A 15677-nucleotide genomic window follows, 5' to 3' on the forward strand; every position below is an offset into this window, starting at 1 on the left:
TCATTAATGGTAAACCTTTAGAACAGTACCTGGCACATGGAAAGTCCTCAGTAAATGTTAGCTCTTTGCAATTAACACATGGTAAGGGTTTTTTAAAGCTGAGCTGAATCATAATCTAGTCTGGGCTGCTAATTAAAATAGCTCCTTGATTCCTTTAATAATCTAATTTTTGAAGTAGTTTTCAAGAAGTGTCCTAGAAGAAACTTGTAAGGAGGACTGATTAATCCTTCAGTATCCTGTCCACTGCGTATTAGTGTAATGAAGGGACATTGTGAATTCTGAATGTGGACCAGAACTGTGAACCAGACCTCAGTGATTTTTAAAGATTGGCTTGCTTTCTTTAGTGATTCACTGAATTACATGAAGGTTAATAGGGACCATATTATGCGACTCAGTGTAACCCTGAATTTTATTTCCTGTATTGGTGGTGTTGCTGAGTAAAATTGATCTATAAAGATACTCAGTTTACTTTGGGGGTGGCAGGGTTAGGTATGGGATGGAATAAGTACTAGAGGGTTCCTTTCTGTAGAGGTGTTAGTCATGGACAGTATTGGGGAGAACAGCTTTAATCTCTCAAAGAAGCTGTTTCCCCTGTCCAGCTTCTTGCCTGCACTCCAGGTTAGAGATTGATTTTCTCTCTGTATGTACAAAGCCAGGCTATCTTGGTCTCCTTCCTTTGTGCTCCTTCATGTAGAGTTCCAAGTGCTTTATGTGAAATAACCGATTTATTTAATTTTCACACCAGTTCTGTGAAGTAGATTCTGTTACTGTCGCCATTGTACAGCAGAGTGAACCAAGGTGTGGTGTGTGTCCACAGTCAGCTGGTGGTAAGTGCCCAGTCAGGGTTCAGACCTCTGCTGTGTGGTTCATGAATCCAGCTCTTATTAGTAACTGCTGTGCTGCCTCACCTTGCCAAAAGCAGAATACAGCTGACTGAAGGAATTGTGTATGTATGTGCAAGGAGCCTTTTTTTTTCCTTTTTAAATGAATGGATATCTCTCCCTCTCTCTTTCTTTTTTTTTTGGTGGTGCCATGTGGCATGCAGGTTCTTAGTTCCATGACCAGGGATCAAACCTGTGCCCCATACAGTGGGAGTGCAGAATCTTAACTGCTGGACATCCAGGGAAGTCCCCCCACCTTTTACTTTTAATTCTCCTTCAACCAAACAGTTGAAATAAGACTCACTCATAGGAAGTTGTATCCAAGTTGTCTTTTGGTTTGAATTGCTGAATTTTTGTTGTTGTTGTTCAGTCACTAAGTCGTGTCTGACTCTTTGCGACCTATTAACTGCAGCACACCGAGCTTCCCTGTCCTTCACCATCTCCCTGACTTTGCTCAAACTCATGTCCTTTGAGTCAGTGATGTCATCCAGCCATCTCATCCTCTGTCACCCCCTTCTCCTCTTGCCTTCAGTCTTTCTGAGCATCAGGGTCTTTTCCAGTGAGTCAGCTCTTCGCATCAGGTGATCAAAGTATTGGAGCTTCAGCTTCAGCATCTGTCCTTCCAGTGAATATTCAGGGTTGATTTCCTTTAGACTGATTTGATCTTGCAGTCCAAGGGACTCTCAAGAGTCTTCTCCGGCACCATAGTTCAAAAGCATCAGTTCTTGGGCACTCAGCCTTCTTTATGATCCAACCCTCACATCCATACATGCCTACTGGAAAAATCATAGCTTTGATTGTGTGGATCTTTGTCAGCAAAGTGGTGTCTCTGCTTTTTAATTTGCTGTCTAGGTTTGTCATAGCTTTCCTTCCAAAGAGCAAGTGTCTACATTTTGTGGCTGCAGTCACTGTCTGCAGTGATTTTGGAGCCCAAGAAAATAAAATCTGTCATTGTTGCCACTTTTTTCCCATCTATTTGCCATGAAGTGGTGGCACTGGATGTCATGATTTTCAGTTTTTGAATGTTGGGTTTTAAGCCAACTTTTTCACCCTCCTCTTTCACCTTTTCCTAGAATCTCTTTAGTTCCTCTTCACTTTCTGCCGTTGAAGTGGTATCAGCTGCACATCTGAGGTTGTTGATATTTCTCCCTGCAGTCTTGATTCCAGCTTGTGAATCATCCAGCCTGGCGTTTTGAATGATGTACTCTGCATATAAGTTAAATAAACAGGATGACAATATACAGCCTTGAGGTACTCCTTTTCCAATTTTGAGCCAGTCTGTTGTTCCACATCCAGTTCTAATTGTTGCTTCTTGTCCTGCATACAGGTTTCTCAGGAGACAGGAAAGGTGGTCTGGTATTCCTGTCTCTTGAAGAATTTTCCACAGTTGTGATCCACACAGTCAAAGGCTTTTGCGTAGTCAATGAAGCAGAAGTAGATGTTTTTCTGGAATTCCCTTGTTTTTTCTATAACCCAGCAGATGTTGGTCATTTGATCTCTTGACCCTCTGCCTTTTCTAAATCCAGCTGGTATATCTGGAAGTTCTTGGTTCACACACTGCTGAATTTTTATTACCACTTTAAGTTTGTTCACCACCAATTTGTACAGAAATGGTACAACCAAGTTACGTATTTTGGATTTCCTTTTCTTTCCTCTGATATTCAGCAGCAGGCACGAAGCAGAAAAGGTGGGCATGAGATTCCCACAGACTGGAACTCATGTCCGTACTGGTTACAAAAGGTTGTCCCATTTCCTCCCCAGGAGCCCACACTGGGTAGACAGATTCAGAGAGCTGTTAGCATGGCTGCCTTGGCCATGGTGTGTGAGGTCATCAGCCAGAAGCCAGAGCTACAGCTGGACTCTCTGGATGTGGGTCCCCCAGAAACGTTCATCTCATCACTCCAGCTCAATCAGACTCTGCAGAAGCCCCACACGGAGGAAGAGAGCAGGTGTGTTTACCCCTTGGAGAGCAGCATGTACACAAAAGGCTTCTTTTTGCTAATGTTTAAAAATCCACTTTTGTCTCATTGAGGTAATTAGTGGTCGCACACCCTTACTTAAAGAATTATTTAAGCTTTGAGAACAGGCTTCATTCGGATGATAATATATTATCACATTATTCATCTCTATTACTGGAAACCCATTAACTTTTCTGCGTTTAGTTTTCAGTGAATCATTTAGAGTGAAAACACCTGCTTTCAGAGTAGTTAGGAAATTGAGTTTTCTGCGGTTTCCTTGTTTTTTGGTAGACAGAATAATTTAATAATGACTGTTTAATTTCTCCCCTTGTAAGGATAGTGTACTACGACATGCAAAAGAAGCTGAAACAGATCTAAGGAAGGATGGGGTTTGTGACTTGACTTTTTTGTCTCAGTTTTTTTGAAGAGTCATCATCTTCCCAAGGATGGGGGAAAATAGTTGCACAATATATTCATGATCAGTGGGTCTGCCTCTCTTTCTTGCTGAGAAAATGTCACACCCTCACACCAGCCTCAGAGGGTGAAGTTCTGGAGCCCACTCTGCCTGCTGTTGCCATGGCAGTGAGGACTTTGCAGTCTGCACTGGAAGCCCTCACGCTTCTTCCTTCTGAGCAAGTCTTACCTGTATTCCGTTGTATGAGAATTTTGGTGCCCAAGGTAAGATATAGTGAGACATAAATTGAAGAATAACCATAGGAACAGACATCAGTTTCTGACATTGTGATAATCATGTGTTTCTTTCTTTTTATTTTCCCCTACCAGCTTCTGACCACCTCTGAACCACTCTGCATGGAGTCTTTTGACATGGCCTGGAAAATCATAGCCTCTCTAAGCAACACTCAGCTGATATTCTGGTCTAATTTTAAAGCTTTTGTTCAGTTTGTTTTTGATCCCAAAGTTCTTACCATTGCTGCGAAAATCAAGGGCCAGGCATATTTCAAAATAAAAGAGGTAACTTTTTAAAAATTGAGATGAAAATGTACATAAGATTTAGCATTTTAACCATTTTTAGGTATACTGTTTTCCAGTCTTGTTAACTTTATTTACATAGCTATGACACATCCCGAGAACTTTTTAATCTTGTGGAACTGAATCTCTGTCCCCATTAAACATCCCTCCCCACCACCACCCATCCCTCCCTCACGCCCCTGGCAAGCCACCATTCTACTTTCAGTTTCTATGAATCTAATTACTTTAGAGAAAAGAGGGAACTTTTTTGTTTTCATTTTAGTTTGTGTGGCTTGTAGCACATGAGGAAGAGGAGAGTTGTATTTGTAACTCCATATTAGTTTGTTGTTATTTTTTCATTCAGTCAGTAAACATTTTGAACCTTCTTTAGTGTCATAAGCAAGAACAAGAAAATCTGTTAGATGTAAAGGCGTAGGTGCAAAATGGTAGCCCATGAACCATATCTGCCTTCCAAATAATTTGGTTTCTCTAATCAAGTTAAAAATTTTTAAATAGTTTCCAGCTTTTAAGAATTGGGAAATTTGCACAAAAATCTCTATTTCTTCTTCTCTTGGAAAATTGCATGATTGGCCAGCTCTGGTCATTTCTGTGTGAGAGCAGCGGCTGGGCGTTGCCTCGTGCTTGACTCCTGCAGGTGGGCACGCCCTTTCTGCTGCTTCACTCCAACCACGGCTTGATTTCTTCTGGACCCTGAGGGCAAATTCAGGTGCCGTTTGTCAGTGCATCTGCGCCACTGCTTTTCTTGTGCAAAGAAATATTTCTTTGAATATAACCTTATTGAAAGGTCTTTCTGGTTTCTGGAGCCATTTGTGTTTACAATCACTGATGCACGGGAGGGGACTGCATCATGCCTGGGATGCACGTACGCTCCCAATCCAAAGGGGACGATGGAAAATAAGCCTGTATATTGCCCTGCCGTCACTGTGCCGCTTCTGTCCTTTCCTGCCACTCGGTACACACTTAGAGACGGTGGCTGCTTTTGCTTTGGGGGAAGGGAAGCCTCTGGCAAGTGCGAAGAAAACTGAACATGTCAAGGGTGAGCTGTTTTTTCTGCCTTTCATTCTATTCACTTTGGACAGTTGTTGCTCTGGGAAAGTTCTGGGTGAAATCAGTATCAATAACATTTCATTTATTTTTAGTATTAAGAAATGAAAAGTTAGCATTCTGTAATTGGTTTTCATCTTTCAAATGATAAAAGAGTTTTTAATTTTTTAGACTATTTATGGTTATGTTAAAACTATCATTTGAAGCCATTCAAGTAACAAGTTTTGGCAGCACAGATTAAAAAGAAAAAACTTAATTGGTCAAATGATAAAATAACTATTGTATTTCATTCCAGATTATGTACAGGATAATTGAAATGTCTGCTATAAAAACTGGAGTCTTCAATATACTGATAAGTTATTGCTGCAGATCTTGGGTAGTTTCTGCTTCAAATGTGTCTTTATCAATTGCTAAAAATTACAGTGAACTTGTCCTTGAGGCATGTATATTTGGAACAGTGTTTCGGCGTGATCAAAGGTAAAAGATGCCATTATTGCAGCCTCTCATAATTTTTTATATTAAGTGTCTATTTGGGTAGAATTGTGCCTTTATATTAAGACTTTCAATTAGAAAACTATTATTTAACTTTTTATTTGGGACTTTAATTTTTTTCCTCTAAAACTTGTTCTTTGTTGCATGTTTTTTTATGGAAAGGCTTATTCAGGATGTACAGACGTTCATAGAAAATCTTGGACATGAGTGCGCAGCAAATGTTGTTATTGAAAAGTAAGTGTGATGGGTCTTCCACATCTTGATATAAATGGAATATTCAAAATATGACACATGAGAGATATTCTGTGTAAGATATTGCATGAGCCTTTGCAGTTGTTAGAAATTATATTCCTTTGCTAATATATTTTCTTCAGATCTGTCACTGTTTACTAAAATTTGATAAACTTAAAAATTTGTGCAGAAGTCCAGCATAAATAAGGAAATAACTATGGGAAGCATACAGTCCCTATTCCTCTTCTTTTTCTGGGTGAAGGAGTGATCATCGGAGCACAAGTTTATTCTTTTTTGGTTAAAAATCACTATTTAACAGTCCCTCTGCTCACACAAAAATAAAATTAGTTGGAATAGACTCTAAAGTTTTGATGTCTGGGATAAACCTATGATCTAACTGCTGAAATCATTGAAGTTTTTAAAAAGTTTTTATTTTCTCACATAATTTTCAAAACTTTGTGTGTGTAGGTATTTATAAATAGTATTGTCATGAGTTTAGAGTTTAGGACAATAAATGATAATTGTGTCTAGTTATCAAATGTGTTAATTATTCTCAGAGTCACACCTATGTTTTAAACCATCTGCCACTCATTAAATATATACATTTGTCATTGCTCATTGTCTTAATTAATTTTTTGTTTTCTTGGCTGGTTTCGTATAACAATAAGTAAAATTTTTCAGTTGATGGTTCCAAAATATTTTGATTTCTACTAGACAGACGTAATTAGTTTAAAATAACATTTGTTCACATTATAACAGTTTTAATGAACTTGGAAATACTAACAATTTGAGTGAATATATCTTTCTACATCTGGATACTGAAAATGCGGGGATGCTCAGCACACACAGTGCTTCCTGAGTTGGCCCGTCACTTAGAGACGTGCATTCACGGTGCGCAGTGAGAGCAGCATGATGCCGATGTGCATTGAGGTGCTGACGTGTGTTCTGGCCTCTGGGCAGGAGGCGTCTGTGGTCCTCCAGGAGCCGTGTCGTGAGCTGTGTTCTCTTTTGTCCACAGATAAGATGTTATTGGCCCAGTATCAGTGTGGGCATTGTTTTACCAGAAGTCTGGGTAAATTTGGGTTCTTTCAGACTTTTTGTACAGGCGCTCCTGTTGATGTATTTTGTTTATCTTCCACTGTCTACCCTAAATTTAAATTTATCCTAAACGTTTATCCTAAATTGTCATTAAATATGAAGCTACTTAAAGTTTTGATATTTCAAAACTAACATCTTACATGTTTTTTTTTTTTGAAGATGTATTAACATCATCTATCATTTTATATTTTTTAGTACCAAAAGAGAAGACCATTATGTGAGAGTTTGTGCTGTCAAATTCCTGTGTTTATTAGATGGCTCAAATATGTCTCATAAGTTGTTCATGGAAGATCTTGCAATCAAGCTATTGGATAAAGTGAATATGCTTTATTTTACCTTAGAGTGTCTTAACTTACCTAAAGCGCTGGCAGTGACATAACAGAGGTAACCCTAGCATTTGTGTCCAGACAACACGGACCATTAAAGCAGGAGAGAGCGCCGATGACGCAGAAGGGCCTGTACTGCTGTTCCCCTGTGTCTGGTGTTGTCATTGCCCTGTTCCTTTACTCCTGTCTTAGGGCTGTTTGTGTCAAACTGCAGGTCCCGTTATTCCAGACGTACGTAGTCAAGGGGCCTGGAGAAGCCCATGGACAGAAGAGCCTGGGGGGCTACAGTCCATGGGGTCGCAAAGAGTCGGACACGACTAAGCAGCTAATACTTTCAGTATATGGCTAACATCCCAGTCTCTTCTCACCCACGTGACCCCTCATCTCCATTAACTGGGCACAAGGAGAGAAGTATATTTCCAAGTACTTTTCATATTAAGCACAGGTGTATGGTTCCTTTTCTAATTTTAAAAGAAGGTAAGTTTAAAAAAACAAAAGCAGGTAAATTCATTGTTTTGAAAAGAAACTTTAAAAAATGTCATAAAACAAAATAAAAGTGTCATAAGAAAGTGTCTTTTTTATCCTTCTACCTTTCAAATAATAGGCTTCTATGCCCAGTTTATACCTTTTAAACTCGAAGTTGTCATTGATTTTGTTTTCATTACTCAAAAATTCAGTAGGTATTTTAACACTGACCCCTCCCTCCTTCCCTCCCAGGATGAATTGGTGTCCAAATCAAGAACTCGATACTATGTGAACTCTCAGCAGCACAGAGTGAAAAACCGAATATGGCAGATTCTGCTTGTACTTTTCCCCAAATTTGATCAGGTATAACATTAATTATATTTGTACCTTTAAGCATAATGTTTTCATATGGAAGCTGTTATATGCTTCTTTAAAACTGAGAAAGTAATCTGCTTAAAATGTGTATTTCAGTTCTTAAAGTTATTCAGAAGTTTTTTAATAGATTATTAAGACAGTTAGGTGTCATGGAAGTAAATTGGAAACTGATTTAAATGGTCCCACTTAATATATTTTTCCATTAGTATTTTATTATAACATTTTAACATATATTTATGCCACAATAAAACTTTAAGCTGTTTTTTTTTTTTGTGTTTTTTTTTTTAATAGTGACTCTTTCTTAATTAAAATTAATAGCCAGTCACAGTGGTTAGGACTTCAGATTTTCATTGCTGTGGCCTGGATTTAATCCTTGTTCAGGGAACTGAGAACCCGCAACCCATGCAGCATGGCCAAAAAAAAATTAATAGCCATTTCCAAGTTGATAAGAGACTAGATTTGAATTGGTCCCATCACAAAAAAAGAAATTATTATGTGACATGATAGAGGCATTAGCTAATGCTGCGGAGTTGATGGTCATACTGCGGTAAATAAACGCATGGCATCAACATTCTATAAACCTTCACCTTGTTATATGTTAATTATAGCTCAAATTTTAAAATTAATAATGATAACAGTCTAATTTGTCAACTTTATTTTTCTCAGGATTTCTTGAATAAAATTATTGACAAGATTTTCCAGGCTGGCTTCATCAATAATCAGGCATCCATAAAATATTTTATAGAATGGATTATTATATTGATTCTTCATAAATTCCCTCAATTGCTTCCAAAGTTCTGGAACTGCTTTTCTTATGTAAGTAGAGGAACTGTTTTCATGTTTTTTTAATGAAAAAAAGATTTGGGCTATTTTGGGAGATTGTTTCACTTTATAGATTTTTTTCTGTTGCCCTGCCCCTAATATACTGACATCCTAAATTGTGTTTGCAGGATTTAAATTAATTTAGGAGACAGAAAGCTCTGGCATTTATCTTGAGTAAAGCATAATTTTTATTTGAGAGCTTTTGTATTCCAACAAACAAAGATGGAAAAGGCTTCTGTTGTTAAAAATTGAGGGAGAATAGGTGCCTTCTATATTTTTATTTACCACGCAGTGTCTTTGTTTGATCTTTGATATAAGAACGATGAGTCTCCCTTCTGTACACAGTCTCTCCTTAACCAAATGATTTCTCATCCCTTGTTGGTAAGGATGTGAGCTGCCATTCCTCTTCTGTAATCACCTCTCTGCTGTTTTTCCTGGTTATGCCAGGCGGGGTGATTCTGCATGTGGTGTCTGCTGGGCTGGGGGCTGCAAAGGCCTCCTCCCCCATGTGTTTTCACTTCGGCTGCAGCTGTGGGGCCAGCCGAGGTGCCAGGCACCCCTGTCTCAACGCGTCTCCAGCTGGGAGGCCAGGCCTCTCTCTGGTGCACAAGGTTCCAAGAATGAGCATTTCAGGAGGACGTGTCTAGGTGTTCTCACGCTTCCCAGCCTCTGATCACATCCTGCTTTCTCATGGCTCATTAGCCCAGAGCAGATGCGCGACCAAGCCCCCAGCCGGGGACAGGTCTGGGTTAGGGCATGAGCGTGGGGAAGCTTGTTTCCCTGGGGACCCCCAGGTGACTGAGTACCCCTCTCATCACCTGAGTACCTTTCCTGCTCATCACCAGGCTGTTTGTACTGTGCTCTGGCCTGAAATGGGCTTCTTAATCATCTTTGCCTGCACAGTGGAGTTTTCCAGATTGAAGTTCATGTGTGCCTTGGTCTTTTCTTAAAGGAGGCTATCTTCCTGAGTAGTTTGGATCTCCTTAGTGTGGGTTTTTGTAGCTCAGAAATAGTTCTTGTTATAATGGGAATTTTAATTTATTGTTTGATTGGATTTATCTTTCCTCCATCTCCATGTAGGCAAGAATCTTACCTATTGTTGTTTTCTCCTCTTTCTGCAACAGTTACTGGTCCATGCAAAACATTCAGTAACTACGCGTTACATAAAGAGATTAATCATCAAATGTTCCTCTTGGAGCAGTTTCTGAACTGTAGTGTCTATAGTCTCCAGTCTACCTGGCATTTGTCAGTTTTTTAATTACTAAAATAATGTGTAATTCCAAATCACTTACCGAGAAGGTTTCCAAATTCCGGTTTAATACTTCTACAAGCAGTTTTTCCTCGTGACTTTTTAAAGCACCTGCACAGTCCCATGTTTAACCTTTGCTGCTCCCCCTCCACTTGGGGACCTTTGCCTTCTGTCTGCCTGAGCCTTTGAGTGTCTTCTTCATTTGCACTTGTTCCCTTTCCTTCCTGCGTCCCATGCCACACCCGCCCTTCCGACTCTGCAGTGAGCTAACCCTCACCTCCACCCTTGCTTAGTCCTCAGTTGAGTATCTAGTGCCCCTGTGTCTGCTGAGGGTTGCGCCTGTGGGCATTTGGCTCTAGGTTATCCCCGTCCTGTATTTGCTTGTGTCCGTCTGTTCCGCCTCTAAGCTATGGCTACATCAGAGAAGAGCTGGCCTCTCATCACCAACCCCATGGCATCCAGCCTGGTGCCTTGAGGGACGTGGGCTCACTGCAGCCGTGAATGACAGTTTGGTGTATCTGATATATTTTCAGGGTGAAGAAAACCTTAAAACAAGCATTTGTACGTTTTTATCAGTTTTGTCACATTTGGACATCATTACTGAAAATATTCTGGAAAAGGTGAGTATAAATTGTTTATAAGAAGAGCTCAGGCTTGACCATGAAAATGGAATTTGTATATCTGTGTGGACTTTTTTCATGTGGCTCATTCCCTGTGTGTTTTGCAGCTTCTTTGCTTCCACCCTCCCACCAGTGGCAGATGCACTTTGACACAGAGGCGTAGTAAGGTGTTGCCCACATGCACACACACACTGAGGTCTACCTCAGCCCATGTGATGGTGGGATTCTTAATTTTATATAAGCATTTATGTAAACTTACTTAAATAAGACTTCCCTCATTATATGTAACTGTTCTTTAGCCAGTGGAGTTATTTAACACATGTTTGTACAAAGAAACTTATGGTTAGAGTATTTACAAGCCATTGTGTTCTTGAAGGTTTATATGAAATGCTGTCATTATTCAAAGTGTGAGGCCAGCTCTTCCATCTTTCTCAGGTTTAGAGCATCTTCCCTAGATAAGTAGAGATCCTAGCTAATTCTGGTTCATCACTGTGGCAACTGTGAAGAACTCAGGGAAGCCTGCCAGTAAAATTTAAAGTTGGCTTAAAACTCAGTGTTCAGAAAACTTAAGATCATGGCATACGGTCCCATCACTTCATGGCAAATAAATGGGGAAACGATGCAAACAGTGAGAGATGACTCTTGCTCCTTGGAAGAAAAGCTATGACCAATCTAGATAGCACGTTAAAAAGCAGAGACACTACTTTGCCAACAAAGGTCCGTCTTAGTCAAATCTATGGCTTTTCCAGTAGTCAAATATGGATGTGAGAGTTGGACTATAAAGAAAGCTGAGCACCAAAGAATTGATACTTTTGAACTGTGGTGTTGGAGAAGACTCTTGAGAGTCCCTTGGACTGCAAGGAGATCCAACCAGTCCATCCTAAAGGAGATCAGTCCTGAATAGTCACTGGAACGATTGATGCTGAAGCTGAAACTCCAATACTTTGGCCACCTGATGTGACAAACTGACTCACTGGAAAAGACCCTGATGCTTGAAAGATTGAAGGTGGGAGGAGAAGGGGATGACAGAGGATGAGATGGTTGGATGGTATCACTGACTCGATGGACAGGAGTTTAAGTAAGCTCTAGGAGTTGGTGATGGATAGGGAAGCCTGGCGTGCTGCAGTCTATGGGGTCCCAAAGAGTCGGACATGACTGAGCAACTGAACTAAGATTTAGAGCAAGATTCTATATTATTGAATCTGCAGAGAATGCACTGCAATGTTGTAAACTCTGGGAGAAAATACAGTTGACCCTCAGTCTGCACGGGAATTAGGGGCACTGACCCTCTGCCCAGGGGCAAATCCACATACAGCTTTACAGTCACCGTAATACAGGGTTACTCACCTGTATCTGCAGATTCAGCCAACTGCTGACCAGGTAGCACTGCAGTCAGCATTTAGTGAAAAAAGCCACGTGTAAGTGGACCTGCAGAGTTCAGACCCCTGTTGTTCTGCAGTCCACTGTCTGAAATAAATGTTGTATAGGTTTGAAAGTGAGGTAAAAATAGTCTGGGAGTAGGTTTCCTAGACTTTTTCAAAGTGTTATCTTTAAACACAGCAACAGTCAAGTTCGTTGTTAACCTTTTTTCATCAATCCTAAGCCAGACCTCTCCCTCCAACACATTTTAACCTGAAAAACCATGGTAATATCTTAAAATCAAGGGTGTGTTACAGTGTCTGGCAGCCAGATGGCAGTCATGTGAAAATTTGTGCTAACACCTTCTGGTAAGAGTAAGAAACTCTAGCATCAGATACCGTCGTGTGTTATCCTTCTGCTTCAGATATGTGCAGGGAGGAGATGTGCTTACAGTCTGGAGGGAAATAAGATAGACAAAAAGCTGCACTGTTGCCGGGCTGTTAGCCTGGTGCGGCCAGGAGCATTTTCCGGTGAGCCATTTGGTAGGAACATTAAGGTAGCTCCTGGTACTTTATCAAATGTTTGACTCCATCTGGCTTCCACATTATTTCACATCACTTCCTTTGCCATTCAGTATCTGTTGAACTGTGTGGTTTACAGATTAGGGACTATTATTACATAAAAATCTTTAGGCTGTGAAGATGGGAAAATCTGTGAATTCACTAAAAAAGACTACAGCGAAGTTTAAGTTATCTTACTGTTCTTCTCCCCACTTCTTAATTTTCCTGCCACCAATCAATGTTATGTGGGTCCAAAGTCACCATTAGGGAAAACAGAGTGGTTCAGACCAAAGACCAGGCAAAACAGCACTTTGATGGGATAGCTTGCCTTAGAAGTAGTTTCAAGTTCACCTGAAGTAGAGCTCTTGAAGAATATTTCTAACTTTTTCAGCCCATGGTAAGGTAATAAGTGATGGAGACTGTTTAAATACAGGTTATATTACAGTTAGCATGAAAGTGCTTTGTTCAGGTTGACCTCGGTACTGGTGTATGGGGGAAACGTGTGGCAGCATCATAAATAAGAACTCAGGGGCGGGAGGATACTTTCCTTCTTGAGGAAAGGGCCCTGGCAGTGTATCTTTAACCTGTCTGAGAATGATGATGCAAAACCAGTGAAGGATTGTGTTTGGTCCTACAGGAGAGGGTCAGATGGTCCTGGTTTACATATGAAGAATGATTCTTTCTTTTCAGAAACTAATTCTGAAGCAAGCCCTTATTGTCGTGCTGCAGTGGTGCTTCAATCACAATTTTAGCATTCGACTGTACGCGTTAGTCGCTCTGAAGAAAATCTGGAGCATGTGTAAGGGATTACGTGTTGAAGAACTTGAGGCTTTAACTTCTGTTATTGAATCCAGTCTGAGCCAAGTGGAAAACATGCACGGAGCAGGGTAAGCAGGCCTTGGCCTTTCCCCTGGTCCAGCAGAGCGTGTGGGGAGGTGTCGGGGGTGCCCGGTCCAGCAGAGCATGTGGGGAGGCATCGGGGATGCCTGGCCAAGGAGTTGGGGGTGCCCGGTCCAGCAGAGCGTGTGGGGAGGTGTCAGGGGTGCCCGGTCCAGCGGAGCGTGTGGGGAGGTGTCGGGGGTGCCCGGTCCAGCGGAGCGTGTGGGGAGGTGTCGGGGGTGCCCGGTCCAGCGGAGCGTGTGCGGAGGTGTCGGGGGTGCCCGGTCCAGCGGAGCGTGTGGGGAGGTGTCGGGGGTGCCCGGTCCAGCGGAGCGTGTGCGGAGGTGTCGGGGGTGCCCGGTCCAGCGGAGCGTGTGGAGAAGCGTCGGTGGTGCCCAGCCGCAGCAGCTTCTCGTAAGCACATCACAGGCTGTGGTATGCGGAGCCTGGGTCAGGGAGCATTTAAGCTGCTTGCTATTTGATGTGCAGTTTAATTACAGTTCTAAGTGCTATCAGCTCCATCATTGACTTTTTTTGCCTTTTTAAACTCTTGATCTTTATCTTGAAATGTTTCCCGTCAGTGCAGCTGAACGCTAGCATCCTCTACTGTCAAAGAACCACTGAGAAACAGGACGATCTGACTTTAAAGCCATGTGCTCGTCACCCCTCCAGTGTCCCCGTCAAAGCTGGGAGCTTTTCCTTTTTCTTTTCTAAGAGAACTCGGTTCCCCAAACAGAATCCTACTCAGATGATTGATATTAAACAGATACGACACTGCTGCAGTGGATGGAGTTGGGAGGGGCGCACAGTGCAGAGCAGAACCCAGGGGACGGGAGCTTGGACACGTGTTGGGGTGTTATCCTTTGAAGAGGCTTTGGAAAGCCAAGGGGCAAAGACACCAGCTGTGTAAGGAGGGGGCTGATCTCTCATCTCAGGTCTCCTGTTTGTTACACCACTGATGTTGAGGCCTGGTACCCAGTGACAGGAGGGACAGGAACTCAGGGGTGAAGAAGGTACATTGGTGGGAGTGGAGAAGTCATCTTGAAATTCTGGCTTTAGCTTGGGGGCTGTTGATCATGAATTTAACCCAAAACCTTCTGATGGCCATGTTTTATAATTTTTTTCCTACCTCTTTTGCCTTTTCAGCCTTGTCAGATTTTTGGTTTTTTGTTGTATTGTGTGTGTGCTTGTTAAAGTTAAGAATTTAAACCTTTGTATTACTTCTGTTTGACTTATGAACACTGCTACTATTTGGCTGCATGTCATGAATCTTCAGAGTAGAAAAAGTGACCTATGTAATGATTTTCTCTCGTGGAAAAAAACTTTAAAAGCCTCTGTGGCCAGAGGGAGATGTAAGACTCCCAGCCTAGCTTGCTCACACAGTTCCCTTTTAGGATTCTTTCTCCCGGGGCATGTGAGGTGTACCTGGGGTAGCTGTTGTTACATGATTTTCCAGTCACTGACCACCATCTCTTTGAGGGAGTGGAGACCTGGTTTTCATTCTTGTTGAATTGTTGTTGTAGGACTGGGAGAGAGGTATTTAATTTCTTTGTCTGTTTTTCAGTTTTTATTTCAAAATGTCGCATTTAGGATCAGCTGTTAAAAGATACTCAATCTTGAAGATAGAGGTGTACAAATCTTGGGGCGAAATTCACAGATTTTCTGCACATTCTAAATTCCACAGTGCCTGTTTAAAAGACCTAACTGGTTTTCACTCTTAGCAGAGTAGATTCACTACTTCTGTTCCTCAGATGTGTTTTTAACCCTTAGGAGCGCGAAGAAGAACTGGCAGCGCATCCAGGAGCATTTCTTTTTCACAGCGTTCCACCCGCTAAAGGATTACTGTCTGGAGGTGAGCAGAGAGGAGCATGTGTGAATTTTCCTCCGTGCTTTAGCCCTGACGCATCCTTATCTAATGAGGCTAACTGTCCCTGCAGCGCTGCCTCCCGTTGTGAAGTTCTCGGTCTTACTTTGCCACCGCGTGCAGAGGGCTCGCTCGGCTTCGCTCTTCAGCAGTGAAAATTGGCTAGTCACTTTCACTTTCTGTTTCTCAGGCAGGGTCTGGCTTGTAAACCCTGGAAGGGGGAATATTTAACTCTGAACAGAAATCTGTTCTCACATTAAAAGGAAATGAGTGAAAACATTTGTGCAGGTGAGATTTGTTGTATGAAGCCCATTGTTATGAAAGATCAAAAAGATCTACTCTTTTAAGTGCGTATTTTAGGTTCTAGATGATTGAAATTGTATAGCAAATGATCCATCACCTCACTGATCGTAATAGATAATGTGCTTATGTAATTTTAAGAACCATAAACTTATTTATTACAG

The 15677-nt window shown here is 41.4% G+C and overlaps 1 protein-coding gene across 6 annotated transcripts in view; it reads left to right on the forward strand.

Annotated features, from left to right (window-relative positions):
- Nucleotides 1–15677, forward strand: part of TARBP1 (TAR (HIV-1) RNA binding protein 1) — a 61157-nt gene that overhangs the window by 37220 nt on the left and 8260 nt on the right. For 3 of the 6 annotated variants that reach the window (XM_043477077.1, XM_043477078.1, XM_043477076.1), the window contains exons 15-25: nt 2643–2830; nt 3256–3517; nt 3623–3811; nt 5169–5350; nt 5528–5599; nt 6890–7010; nt 7738–7848; nt 8527–8676; nt 10465–10551; nt 13161–13357; nt 15120–15201. In XM_043477077.1, coding sequence (XP_043333012.1) covers nt 2643–2830; nt 3256–3517; nt 3623–3811; nt 5169–5350; nt 5528–5599; nt 6890–7010; nt 7738–7848; nt 8527–8676; nt 10465–10551; nt 13161–13357; nt 15120–15201 — 1641 coding nt within the window. Of the gene's footprint in view, nt 1–2642; nt 2831–3255; nt 3518–3622; nt 3812–5168; nt 5351–5527; nt 5600–6889; nt 7011–7737; nt 7849–8526; nt 8677–10464; nt 10552–13160; nt 13416–13453; nt 13549–15119; nt 15202–15403; nt 15502–15677 lie in introns of those variants that run through there. The other 3 variants (XR_006270947.1, XR_006270948.1, XR_006270949.1) reach the window with 2 other exon arrangements.

This window comes from Cervus canadensis, chromosome 8 (genome assembly GCF_019320065.1).
Source record: "Cervus canadensis isolate Bull #8, Minnesota chromosome 8, ASM1932006v1, whole genome shotgun sequence".
Taxonomy (NCBI): domain Eukaryota; kingdom Metazoa; phylum Chordata; class Mammalia; order Artiodactyla; family Cervidae; genus Cervus; species Cervus canadensis.